The sequence below is a fragment of the Triticum urartu genome, chromosome 1 (assembly GCF_003073215.2).
Source record: "Triticum urartu cultivar G1812 chromosome 1, Tu2.1, whole genome shotgun sequence".
Taxonomy (NCBI): domain Eukaryota; kingdom Viridiplantae; phylum Streptophyta; class Magnoliopsida; order Poales; family Poaceae; genus Triticum; species Triticum urartu.
In genome coordinates this window covers 276,972,261-276,985,872 of record NC_053022.1, presented here as the reverse complement: position 1 = coordinate 276,985,872, position 13,612 = coordinate 276,972,261, and the positions used below count along the sequence as shown (strand labels likewise).

General features: G+C 49.1%; 1 protein-coding gene and 1 pseudogene across 1 annotated transcript; one reads left to right on the top strand and one right to left on the bottom strand.

Annotated features, from left to right (window-relative positions):
- Positions 1-388: 388 nt before the first annotated feature.
- On the top strand, positions 389-9,277 carry LOC125531263. Its single transcript, XM_048695706.1, has 10 exons — positions 389-661; positions 838-952; positions 1,045-1,149; positions 1,233-1,310; positions 4,620-4,675; positions 5,514-5,571; positions 7,332-7,457; positions 8,043-8,138; positions 8,262-8,333; positions 8,833-9,277. Exons 1-10 carry the CDS (start codon positions 513-515, stop codon positions 8,893-8,895), a joined length of 918 nt encoding a protein of 305 aa, XP_048551663.1. The 5' UTR covers positions 389-512; the 3' UTR covers positions 8,896-9,277.
- On the bottom strand, positions 5,909-7,139 carry LOC125531162 (annotated as a pseudogene).
- Positions 9,278-13,612: the final 4,335 nt, after the last annotated feature.

The following is a 13,612-nucleotide window of genomic DNA, read 5'->3' as shown; positions in this document are numbered from 1 at the left end:
CGAATCTCCCATCGAGCCCTCCTGCTCCGCCGCCGCCGCTAGGGAGTATGACGGATCCCCCATACAACCCGTGTTCCTTTTCGCAATATAATGGTGTGGATTCCCCGCCGCTGGACGGATCCGAGCGTTTGGCAGGATATACGTAGACTTCGCCGAATAGATCGCCAGAGGAAAACAGGGAACCCTAGAAACCCTAGGGGAAAAGAACGCAAAATTCACACAAGCGTAATTCTCAATTAGTGATTTCGCAGGCTGGGGCTCCCAACCAAAAACAGGCTCTAAAGAGAAATCTGCCGGATGGTACGCCCAGATAACAGGCCCATACAAAGGCCGAGAAGGCCCCGTTGGGCCCACTAAATCCTCGTTTCTTTTACAGTTACCGAACGCCGCAGATAGAGCTCACCGCCACCCTCTTCCATGGCTTCGCCACCACCTCCTCGCCTCCGCTTCCGCCGGTAGCCAGCCCCCTTTGCCCATCGGAACTGGCAACCACGCAACCGTCCACGCTCTCAATGGCAGCAACGAGGGCGGCGGCGGCCACCTTTGTCTCCCCCTCCTCCTTCGGCCGCCGGAATATCGCATGTTCCTCCTGTTCCTCTCTCCACCTGCGCCTCACAATCCTGCCTCCCCGGTTCGCTCCTCTCGTCGCGCGCCCCACGAGGCAATTCCCCACACACCAACGAATACGTATTCATGTATGTTCGTAGAATCGTAGCGTGCCGGGTGATCCCAATGTGGCGAAATTCCTTACCCCAATTTGACGCTGTCGGTGGGGTTTCATTTTTTCCGTTCAATTATCGCAATGCTTTATAAACTTAACCTTATGATGACCAAAAGGTTCCCTGCGGTGGCGGTGCCGTTGAGGCGCGGCGGATGTGTGCTTGCAGCTGCATCGGCGGCAGGGGCAGGAAGCCCTCACTTCGGCAGTGGGGAGAATGATAACCCGTACGAGGTAGAATTGGTTATTTTCATGTTTAGCAATTGGGAGCCGCTCTTGTGAGCATGTTTGCCGGCCTTGCTGTAACTTATGGTCCCTGTTGCCAGATTTGGGCCATCAGTCCGCTTGATGGGTTCGACCAGGTGAAGATGGCCTACAAGTGGCGTCGAAAGAACGCCGAGAACAGTGGTGATGCTGCATACTTGTTGAAGGTAGTTTTGGGTCCTTGTCATTCTGTATTTGGTGCTTGTGTTGGTGTTAGTGTGTCAATGAGTTAGAGCTCTTCTGATTTCAGTTAGAGACGGCTTATGATACGATCATGATGGAACAGGTGCAGAACCGGAAGAAAGGTGTGGCATATGGATCAGTCCAGGTTAGCTTTCATGACGGGCTTGCCCTTGTTAAATATGGAAATTCATGTTGTCCATCCAATCAAATGTTCACATCAGCTGGTATACGACTTTGCTTAGGATGAGATGTAAGAGGTATTGTAGTTGCAGGACCATCGGCAATCTATATGCTGTTTTTCGAAACAAGTCCTTTAGATCAAGGTAGTGAGAACCGTGATTCTGAATCCTAATGGAGCTCTGATGATAGGATCGCAAATTGTAGAATCTTAACTATCAGAATCATTGAGATGTGAATTCTACTAACGAAAATCGTAGAACCAGAGTGGTTAGTTTGAATCGTAAAGTCGTATAACCGTACAATAAAATTGCCATTCTGACTACCTTGCTTTAGATGCTTGCCCGGAGTCTCTCAATCAGTGGATCAGTGGATGCTTGCAACCAATTGTCCAATTCATTGTCGCTCCTTGATAAGTTTCTTAATGCTGAAATAAGCACATAATTGCTATGTTGCAAATTATTTGCTGATGAGCCACATAGTTTTGTTTAACAAATGTTTTAAATTTTTGTATAGAGATATATATGTAACCATCTATGGGTCTATGATTAGTTGGTCACTTTAGAATGGTTGCTTTGTCGAGCACTGTCAATTATGTTGCACTGAATTCAACTTCATTTGGCTTCATGGATATATTGCTGGATGCAAGGAGTTTGTACTTCTTGGAATCCATCAAAATCTTTGGCTAGCTGTTATGTGGGGAACCACATATGGTCGGAGGGCCTCAGCCCTGGCCGCACCACCCCCTGGTCCAGCCCAAAGTGGCTATGTTATAGTACGTAATGGGCCTAATGGCCTGGGCTGGCGGTATAGCCCGTTAGTCTTAAGGTTAATTAGAGATAAGGGTCGCTTGCTTAGGGGTCAAGTAAGCCTTGCTTGGGAGTCAAGTAAACCTCTCTATATAAAGAGAGGAGATGTATCAATCTAATCAAGCAAGAATTAAGAAGGAAATCCCTTCCATCTTGCCCGGCCGTGGGCAAAAGGTCCCCGGCCGGCCCTCTCGCGCCCTCCTTCTAGCAGCACCATAACAATTTGGTATCAGCTAGCTTCGGTTCGATCATGTCTTCACCGCCGTCCAACCCGTCTCTTCCGCTGCAGGTCACCTCGTCGCCTCCGGCGACCACCACGATCGTCGCCCCGCTCCTACCCGCATCGGGATCCTCCATTGAGCCCGCCCCCGTTGTCCTCACCCCGGAGGAGGTGTCTGGGGCACTGCGGGACCTAACACAGGCGGTCCAGGAGATCCGTCTGTTCTTGGCCGGGTCCTACGGGCCGCACCCGGCTGCGCCGCCGTGGCTGCCGTGGTAGCCGCCGCACCAGGCGGCCCTCGCCGCGCTCGCCGGGCTGCTGCAGTAGTCGCTGCAGCTGCCATCCACCGCCCCGTCTTGGCTGCCGTGGCAGCCGCCGCACCAGGCGGCCTCTGTCGCGCTCGCTGAGCCGCTGCAGCTGCCATCCACCGCCACCACCGCCCCGTCCTGGCTGCCGTGGCAACCGCCGCGCTCACCGGGCCGCTGCAGCAGCTGCCACCCACCGCCACCACCGCCACGCCCTGGCTGCAGTGGCAGCCACCGCTCCTGGCGACCTCCGCCGCGCCCGGCGCTCCGCCGCAGCAGCCGCTGCAACTACAGCAGCCATCGCCGGTCAGCTCCGGCCCCGCATCGACTGCACCGACGGGAGTCCTGATCCACCAGATCAAGTTACCGCCGTCGCCATCACCGCTTCCCCGGGGCGTCCCCATCCAGCAGATCAAGTTCCCGACGTCGCCGTCACCTCTTCCAGCTTGGATCACTACCCGCCAGCCGCCACGTGTCGGCGGAGGTGAGGCTGCAGGCTGCTGCACGCGGCCTCCTAGCGCGTCGGCGTGTGCGGGAGTTGCGTGGTCTACAGCTAGCGCTCCTCCCAGTTGCGCTTCGCCGCGCAAAGGACCTCGATCTCGTCCGCTGCGTCGGGGATCTTGGGCATGCTGTTTTCCCCACGGACAACGCCCTCAAAGTCTGCGACATCAGCGGTTGGGGAGGTGCACCCCTCTCGCCATTCTCCATCGAAAGCCCTCCACTCTTCTATGTGCGGTGCCGACCAACAGCCGTCCGGCGGGGAGAAGGCATGGTGTCACCGACAGAAGCGCACCGCGTAGCACCACTGCATTCCGCCGCTGGCCGCCGCGAGGGCGCCTCTGCTGGTCGCTCTTGCGACCACTTCCAGGTGGCCATACACATGCACTCCTTTTGTCCAGATGGTGTCCATGGGATCCAGGTGGCTGTACACGTGCATGTCCGACGTGCGGATGGTATCCACTTTTTGTTAAGAGGTTCAAAATAAATCATCCCAGTCCATTTCAGGTTGAGAGTAATAAAACAAGCCGAGATGTAAAAGGCTTGTTTTTAGGTGTTAGGTCTGTGTTGCGTCGAGTCATGGTTATAAGTTGGTTAGGCTGCAGCTCGAGGACAAGCTGCATGTCCAGGTGGGGTGTAGTGTTATAGTACGTAATGGGCCTAATGGCTTGGGCTGGCGGTATAGCCCGTTAGTCTTAGGGTTAATTAGAGATAAGGGTCGCTTGCTTAGGGGTCAAGTAAGCCTTGCTTGGGAGTCAAGTAAATCTCTCTATATAAAGAGAGATGTATCAATCTAATCAAGCAAGAATTAAGAAGGAAATCCCTTCCATCTTGCCCGGCCGTGGGCAAAAGGTCCCCGGCCGGCCCTCTCGCGCCCTCCTTCTAGCAGCGCCATAACAGGCTAGGATTCCTGTACTGCTACAAGTTATTAGATTCAGAGTCTAGATTAGTTATTAGGTTCAGATCCGTATTAGATTCAGAGTCTAGATTAGTTATTAGGTTCAGATTCGTATTAGATTCAGAGTCCAGATTAGAACCTGTTTCAGAGTCCAGATTGTATTTCCTTTTGCGTCGGCTTGTCAGCCAAGCTATTCCTCCTATATATTGGGCTTCTCCCATGATCAATAAATCATCAGTTTTGCTAAAGCACATCTAGATGTGCCATAAATATTGCACATCTAAGTCCTATGTCATTGATCTTACATTGAGATTCGTGTGGATATTTTCTTTTTCTTTTTCCTTTTCCTCTTTATGCATGATTCACTCACTTAGATGTGCAATAACTAGAGCACATCTAGATGTGCCCTAGACACACCCATAAATCATCAGAATTCAGAGTATTACTATCTATTAGGCCTAGAAGTAATTAGAGTTTGTTCCACTAGCCTTGAGAGGAGTATCATCTGAATTCTTTATTCTGATATTTTCACTCTTTTGGATGTTAGGTGTCAAAGGACATCAAATATGCTGATAATCAACCAATAGTTCCCTGGGGACCTAGGTATAGTAATTTGATATCAGAACCAAACTTTTCTTGCATATATGTTTGTTCATCATATTGTGTACATTTTGATTTACATGGATGCACCCAGCACTCATATGAACCTTCAGCTTGCCTTGTTTATGCATGCGTGAACATGAACAACTGAACATCCTTCTCTTGACTTACTCAACGCTTAGGGCCTCTTTGATTTGCGGGAGTTGTCTCGTTTCCTGTGGGAATGGAACTAATTCTGTGAAAGCTGCACGTGTCAAATATGCCCTTACAAACATTGTTTACAAAACCAGACTTGTGGTCCAACCAGAATAAACCAGAACTGGTGCCTGATCCGGTCCTTTTTGCCTAAAAGGTTGTTTGACTTGAAAACTGAGAAAATAGTACCAAAATAAAGCATGTGACCCTGGCGTGAAGCTGAGGCCTCAAACCCATCAAGCTGGGGTCCAATACAAACATGGGCTACATAGCCTTTGTGAGAAATGTGGCAAGTAAGTTGTAGACTATTTTTAGAGCATATGAAGTGCTATCAGCTTATATTTAATTTGAAATCAATTTAATATATTATGTTCGAAATTTTGAACCACGGGTTGACTGGCTGAGCTGACGGTTGGAACACCAAACCAGTGAGCGAGTAGGTTAATCGGTTTGTTTGGTCCTTATTTATTTATTTATTTATTTTGCTTATAGATAGACCCTTATTTTGACTTCTCTTAGATGAATGTTGATCTGTTCACATGTTACTGATAAATGTGAAGTCTTTATGCTAGTTCTATGCAAAATATATTCACGCTGGGCATTGGATAATGCTGTTTATAATATGTTGATACTGGTCATCTTCCAGATACTCTAGAGCGACTGCAAAGGACCTCCAGATAAATATGGCAATATCAGCAACATTTGTAAGAAATTCTTTTCTGAAATATCCATAAAAAATCTAAATGATTCCATATGCAATTATTAATATTTTTTGTGTTTTAGTAAAAAACTGCAGTACTGCTTTGGTCAGCTCCACTCCATGTTGTCTCAAACACAGAAGTTTAACTTGGAAACGACTGAATGATGTTTCTCTTTTCTTTTTTCATATTTTAGCATTACTTCGGAATAATTTAGCTTTAGCTTAAATGTTCTATGCATTTGTACCTTTTCAAATTGTTCTATGAAAGTATGCACATTTTTTTTTCGAGAAAACGCAAAAGAGTTGCGTTTCATTGCATTGAACAGGAAGACATCGGGGGTACAACCTTCAGAAAGGAGGGACACACACACACACACGACCATCCTCACCAAATGACTACAGCTAGGTGAGGAGGTGCCCTCAACTACAGACACTCAACGACATTAGGCCTCGCCCAGCCTTGCCTCCAGCCAAAATGGCGAAGCACCGAGACTCGGAGCAACAGGGCAGCATCACTGCCATTGCAAGACACTTCCAGGGACGAATGCAGCTTCAGGACTGCCCAGGCCGACGTACCTCGCACCCATGTGCCTAGAGAGTCGGCGGGTGAAGGCAGGGCCTGATTGGAACTGGTGTAGCATTCATTGGGGAGCGCCAGCGCAGGCAAACGTTGCGACCTGCTCCTTGTGTAGCAGTCTACGCCAGAGCGATGCATCGCCAACCACCATCTGTCGCATCAAGAACTCCACTTGCAGCCAAAGCAGCGCCATCAAGAGGGGAACGGCGTTGAGACGCCGCCGCTGCCCGGTCCGGGAGGCCGGACCTAGGATTTCTCCCGGTGCTCGAGGAGGAGGTCCGGTCAGGGTCATGCCAACGCCTCCAAGGAGGTGACGGCACCCTCGGGCGTCGCCGTAGACAGCGCAGGTCGTCGCCACGCGGGGATTTCGCCCCGACCCAAGAACGAATACCTCAGATGCAGTGGCAGACCAGGCATGGCGCAGAATCGTCGGAAAAGACCAACACACATGGGGGAAGCCTAGAAACGTTGTCGTCGCAGGAGTGGGCATCGACCAGCGCAGCTCCAGCAGGCCGGCCACCATCGGGAGCGCGTCCAGCAGGCGGCAGCAGCCACCTGCACCACGCCGCCGCCGCGCTGGCCCGCAGCCTCCGCCGCCAGGATCCGCCGGGGCACAGCGGAGCAGCAACCGTCAGGGTCGCCGCACACGTGCTTACTAACCCAGCGGCAACCGCCGGCGGCGGCCGGGAGGGGTGGGAGGAGGGAGAAGGGTTGGTGGGGGCAGAGCCTGGGCGGGCTCGTGCGGCCCAGATCTGGGCGCCCTCAACTCTGCCGCACGCATCAGCGGCCGGCGGCCGCCATGGCAGCGCCACCGCGCACGCAGTCCACCCCATCTCGACCTCCCCGCGAGCAAACGGCCGCCCGCCGCGCCACCGCGCGCTCCCGCCGCTCCAGCGCGCCCAGCAGCAGCGCGCGAGCACACGAACGAGGGCCCCGCCGCCGCCGTCCACCGGTGAGGGCTTTGCCCGCCGGCATCCTCCGGCGACGGCGAGGAGAGGGAGGGGAAGGAGGGGAGCCTGGGCGGCGGCTAGGGTTTCGCCTCCCGAGTCGCCCCTGGGAGCGACGCGGGGGCTGGGAGGGGTCCCTGGTCAGTATGCACATTTATCTCGTCGCACTTAATTATATTGATGGAATCAGCAAACATATGTAGTTTGTTCTATTATGTTCGTTTGTATATTTTCTTGCGGATCACGTGCATATTGACCATGGGCCATGCAGACTGGAAACGCTTGCAATTTTTGTGTTTTGCTTATTTCTATCGAGTACTTGAGAAACTGAAGTCTACGGAGCCAGTAATAACTCCTGTATACAATGTAAGGATCTTCCTAAGTACGGAGTAGTTTCTACACAATGTTGGCATTAACATGAACGATCTATTGGTCCAGGGTTTGTTTAGGTAGTACAAATATAATAACAAAAATATACCTTTGGAATCATGGGAGTTAAAGTGAGATGTTTTTCCTCCCCCCTTTTTATTATAATGCTTGGAAGAACACACTTGTCATTAAAATTCATTTATTTCTTCTGTGCAATAGTCCAATGTGTGTTTTTTACTAGGCCAATAGTTTGTAGCTTCACACTTCATGAAAGAAGACATCTTATAGAGTGAATGGCATCTCCTTGAGTTGAAAATGCTTTATTATGTTAGTACATGCTTGTTTTAAGTTTGTTTTCATATATTTTAGTAGGAAGACATGCACATGTTTTTAAAGAGGATAATGGTTGTGCACCAAATTTAGCTAAATGCAGTTTTGGGGTTCTGAACAAGGTGGTGCTGTCAACAGATGGAATATTGGATCACTTGTACTTCTTCTAATTAGTTATTACCCTATTCACTAGACATATTATTTACTCGATGAGTGATTGAACATAATATCCAAATACAATGTTTATGGCAGGAGTACGGTGAGGTTGAAGGCCGAGGTATACATATGGCAAAGCGAGTGCTTCGTAGTTTGGGTTTGGTACTTGGATCGATATTTGCTGCATCCCTGGTTAGTGAACTGTTCAAATACAGCGCAATCCAGATTAGTTGTATTAGTTTCTCTTCCCGTGTTGTTTCTCCAGCTTTCTTAATCGCTTCTCAGTATGACTTCTTTGTATCCTTTTGCTTTCAGGGTTATACCGGACTGGCCAATTTCTCCCAGTTTCTTGGTCACTATATTCCTTCTGTTGTTTATAACTTCCAGGTACAGTATGCATGGCGATATGTGTGTATTGTTGCTTGGTATGGTTTCATTTTTTTACGATGGATTAGAAGTATCAATTTTTATTATGCCAAACTTGTGGATATTTGTTCTTGGAGTTTAAAACTACATTTAGGTTTATAATACGGATGAGTCAATGTGCTTGGTTTACTTAACATCTGAGGCAACTTTTTTCTTCCTTCTTTTTTTGCCAAAAAGGATATTTAGCATGAACTAGAAAGCTAGCAAGTTAGTACTCCTCAAAGTATTTTAACTAGAAAGGTCACTGGAGCAAGTGCATGATGCTTTTCTGGTGGAAAACATGAATAAAAAAATGAATATTCTCTTTTATGTACTCTAAAAAAACGAATATTCTCTTTTATGTACATTAGTGTCAAAAAACGCTCCTATATTATGGGACGGATGGAGTATCTTGCAACAGCAAACTATTTTTTTTATAGAGTAATAACAGCAAAACTAATCGGTGGACATCTCATTGCAGGAGTTGATTGTGACCACAGCTTCATCCGTTCTGCTTTGCATATTGGCTACGTACTACCGATAGCGATTGTGCTGGACTGCCCCTTGTTTTTGCAGTCCTGATACATTGCCACTCAATCATCTTCATCTTCATCACGCGACCATCTTCATCTTCACTAAGGGGTTGTGCTCGGTACCTACATGCATACTCTGTCGCGGAAACCCAAAGCTGTGAGAAATTTACTCTTAGATCTGGAAATTTGCACGGCAGATAGACGTCGCTGTCCAACGGTTCTGGAGCTGAAATCAGCATACAAGAGAGAAACAGCTAACAGAAGAATTTATCAAGCGAAGCGCTGATGATGTAGGAAAACTAGTCCTAGCGACTCCCAGCGTATATTTCCACATTTGTCACCCAGTTTCCTCGATGCCTCAATTCGATCGCAAAGTTGTACAACTAAAATTCTCATGTTATTCTCGTGAGCAATGAATCGCAAGCATGAGCTCTTGTGTAGGAGTACAAGTTGTTGGGGTGCTTGTCTGTTTTGGGTGTCGACGTCATCTCTCATACGCAGTAGGGCGTGCAATGCAATCCACCATCCACAAGTGTCACAAGCATCAAACTGTAGCTCTAACTTAAATTGCTCGTTCGTACATGCTCACCCATATTCTTCGTACTAGAGGACTGAAAACGAGGCTCCCGTTCGTAGCGGAGGCAGCATCAGAATGAGATCTACTCGAGCGCGCAGCATCAGAATAAGTATGTTGCGGTAGGTGCTAGCTGCTTCGTACCACCGCATCTCCGTGTGCCCCGTGCATGGAGAGCCAATGCCAAAAGCATTCTCGGAACTCGAACGAGATTCTATTCCTACTACCTCGACCGGCGCCGGTGTTTGTTCCCCTTCGCTCGTTTCGGCATCGCCACCCACGAGGCCATGACGCATCGCATGAATCCACGGCGGGATTAAACAAGACCCGATCAGTGCCTGCGCCTAGCTAGCCCACGCGAGGACCGAGCAAAATAACACGCGAATTTCCACGTCGCTTTTCTCCGAGCTGTCGTACGCGCCTCGAAAGCTACCGTGGCAACTGTATCCGTTTCGTCCTATAGCTTGTCCTCTGCGAACGATCGGACGGAGTGCGGTGCTGGACGCACGCACCAAAGCACACCAGCACAAAAAATAATGTGAACTGAAGCCATTTTTTTCTGAAAATTATTTTCTGTTGTTGTGTTGTTGCTTGTCCTGTGGCTCCTGGTGTAAGCTTGGTTGGTGTTATTTCGTGAAGTGTTTCTGTACGGGTGTACACGTGGGCACGCCTGCATGCAGCTGCAAGCGCCACATGCATACGGAAGCATCTCGAAGGACTGAGGAATAGAAAACGGGGTGCGTTTGTTCCGTATCCCTCTAAACAGGAGGGGATTGTTTGTAAATTTTATTAGTGCCTAGTGTCAGAATCTATGCAACATCAGCTGTTCTATTGGCGCTGTGCTCAGGTAGCTACTTGTTCCTACTTTCCAAGTTCCGACAGATCGGTGGGGACATCCTCTGCAGCTTAGTACTTAGATGCAATATATACGGTATAATACTACTAGTAGAATTGTGACGTAGCACGTGGTCAGTGCACTTGGTTTGGCTATCACGTGATAAGTCCAGCTCCGCCGAGCGGAAGACTGTCCAAGTCCCCATCGAGCCCACGCGGGTGTGGATCCAAGTCGACAGCGTTCCTTTTCGGCAAACAGTTTGAGCCCACATCAACCTACGAATAGGTGTTTCTTGACCACGCATTGATTACCAGTTGTGTGCATCTTCGGATGTTGAGACCGAGAGGCTGTTAGTGTTAACTTTGTTGCATAGGTCTAGTTCATGTTTCATTTGTATTGCATAGTTTCATTGTCGTACGATTTCAGTGGCCAGCTAGGTTGAAGGAAAATTGCATGTGTTGCTGCATGATACAGACGGATCAGGGACTGAAGAAGCAGGAAGATACAAGCGTACGCCGCGGCAGCCACATCCGAGTCAGTAGCCGAGCATGCAAGTGCTTTTGGAGTCGGCTTGGATTTTTTTTGTTGTTGACAACATTGGAGTCGGCATGATGCGTTCGGTAGGCCGTGTCGATCCTAGTCAGACCCGGAAAGAAAATGGTTGTGCCAATAACTTCATCTCAATGTTTCACACGACTTTCATGTTGTACATTTTTCATTTCAACCATCATAGATGAGTATATGTGCATATACATATATTCGTATTGTACTAAGGTGGTCATGTGATGATTTATGGTTTAGACAAATTTTAGAGTGGCTTCTTTCTGTTCTCCCGGATCATCGTCAACTTTTTTTTAGAAAAGGAGGATGACCCCCGGCCTCTGCATCTGGGAGATGCATGCAGCCATTTTATTGATTATTCTCGAGGACCTTACAAAGTAGTACAACAATATGCCTGAAACCGCCATCTTGGCAACATATGCCCCCACTCCTATCCATATGATGAAGGGGTGCAAACTGGGCCATATACCCAGACCTCTCACCTAAACCTAATATCTAAAGCCGGAATCTCCGACCGAGCCACATAACGGGTTCGGGGCACAATCCAGTCCGACGCACTCACATGTGTCATCGCCACCATCTTCCACTGGTCCAATTTCAGAGCAGATTGAGGTACCAACCTTGACAGGTTCCTCCGCCATCGATGGCACCATGACGCCAAACGACGACCACCACCTATGCCTTTCCATCTCCAAGCCGAAGGAGCGCTACCACAAGATGAAGACCGGCGGTAGAATAGATGAAACGTTGCACACATTGCCGCTGCCAAACACCTCACACACACCGCAAAGCGCCCACCGTGCTTCCGGGAACCCAAGGCCACGCCTTCAAAAAGGAGCGCGACGAGGGTACGACGCCGTCGCCCACAAGGGGAACTAGAGCTTTCGCCCAAAAGAAGAGCATAGTGAAAGATGGGAGAGGACCTCGACAAGGCCTCCAAGAAGGGAACCGACGCCCAGCAAAGGCGCCGCCATTGTCGTGGCCTTCGCCGACGGCCAAGGGTTTCCCCCGGACCTGCCCCATCCCGTCCACTCGGCCAAAGACCTGGCCAGAGGAGCGCACGCAGCCGGAGAAGGCGTTCGACTTCATCGAAGCAGGCATGCCGGGTGACGGGGCTGAAGGAAATATGCCCTAGAGGCAATAATAAAGTTATTATTTATTTCCTTATAATCATGATAAATGTTTATTATTCATGCTAGAATAGTATTAACCGGAAACATAATACATGTGTGAATACATAGACAAACAAAGTGTCACTAGTATGCCTCTACTTGACTAGCTCGTTAATCAAAGATGGTTATGTTTCCTAACCATGAACAATGAGTTGTCATTTGATTAACGGGATCACATCATTAAGAGAATGATCTGATTGACATGACCCATTCCATTAGCTTAGCACCCGATCGTTTAGTATGTTGCTATTGCTTTCTTCATGACTTATACATGTTCCTATAACTATGAGATTATGCAACTCCCGTTTACCGGAGGAACACTTTGGGTACTACCAAACGTCACAACGTAACTGGGTGATTATAAAGGAGTACTACATGTGTCTCCAAAGGTACATGTTGGGTTGGCGTATTTCGAGATTAGGTTTTGTCACTCCGATTGTCGGAGAGGTATCTCTGGGCCCTCTCGGTAATGCACATCACATAAGCCTTGCAAGCATTGCAACTAATGAGTTAGTTGCGAGATGATGTATTACAGAACGAGTAAAGAGACTTGCCGGTAACGAGATTGAACTAGGTATTGGATACCGACGATCGAATCTCGGGCAAGTAACATACCGATGACAAAGGGAACAACGTATGTTGTTATGCGGTCTGACCGATAAAGATCTTCGTAGAATATGTAGGAGCCAATATGGGCATCCAGGTCCCGCTATTGGTTATTGACCGGAGACGTGTCTCGGTCATGTCTACATTGTTCTCGAACCCGTAGGGTCCGCACGCTTAAGGTTACAATGACAGTTATATTATGAGTTTATGCATTTTGATGTACCGAATGTTGTTTGGAGTCCCGGATGTGATCACGGACATGACGAGGAGTCTCGAAATGGTCGAGACATAAATATTGATATATTGGAAGCCTATGTTTGGATATCGGAAGTGTTCCGGGTGAAATCGGGATTTTACCGGAGTACCGGGAAGGTTACCGGAACCCCCCGGGAGCTAAATGGGCCATGATGGGCCTTAGTGGAAAAGAGAAGAGGCAGCCCTACGTGGGCTGCGCGCCTCCCCCTTCCCCTAGTCCTATTAGGACTAGGAGAGGTGGCCGGCCCCCTCTCTCTCTTTTCCCCCTCCGCGAATCCTATTCCAACTAGGATTGGGGGGGGGGAATCCTACTCCCAGAGGGAGTAGGACTCTCCTGGCGCGCCACACCTTGGCCGGCCAGCCTCCCCCCTCTAGTCCTTTAGATACTGAGGCAGAGGCACCCTAGAACACACAAGTTGATCCACGTGATCTATTCCTTAGCCGTGTGCGGTGCCCCCAGCCACCATATTCCTCGATAATACTGTAGCGGAGTTTAGGCGAAGCCCTGCTGCTGTAGTACATCAAGATCATCACCACACCGTCGTGCTGACGGAACTCTTCCCCGACACTTTGCTGGATCGGAGTCCAGGGATCGTCATCGAGCTGAACGTGTGCTCGAACTCGGAGGTGCCGTAGTTTCGGTGCTTGATCGGTTGGATCGTGAAGACGTACGACTACTTCCTCTACGTTGTGTCAACGCTTTCGTAGTCGGTCTGCGTGGGTAC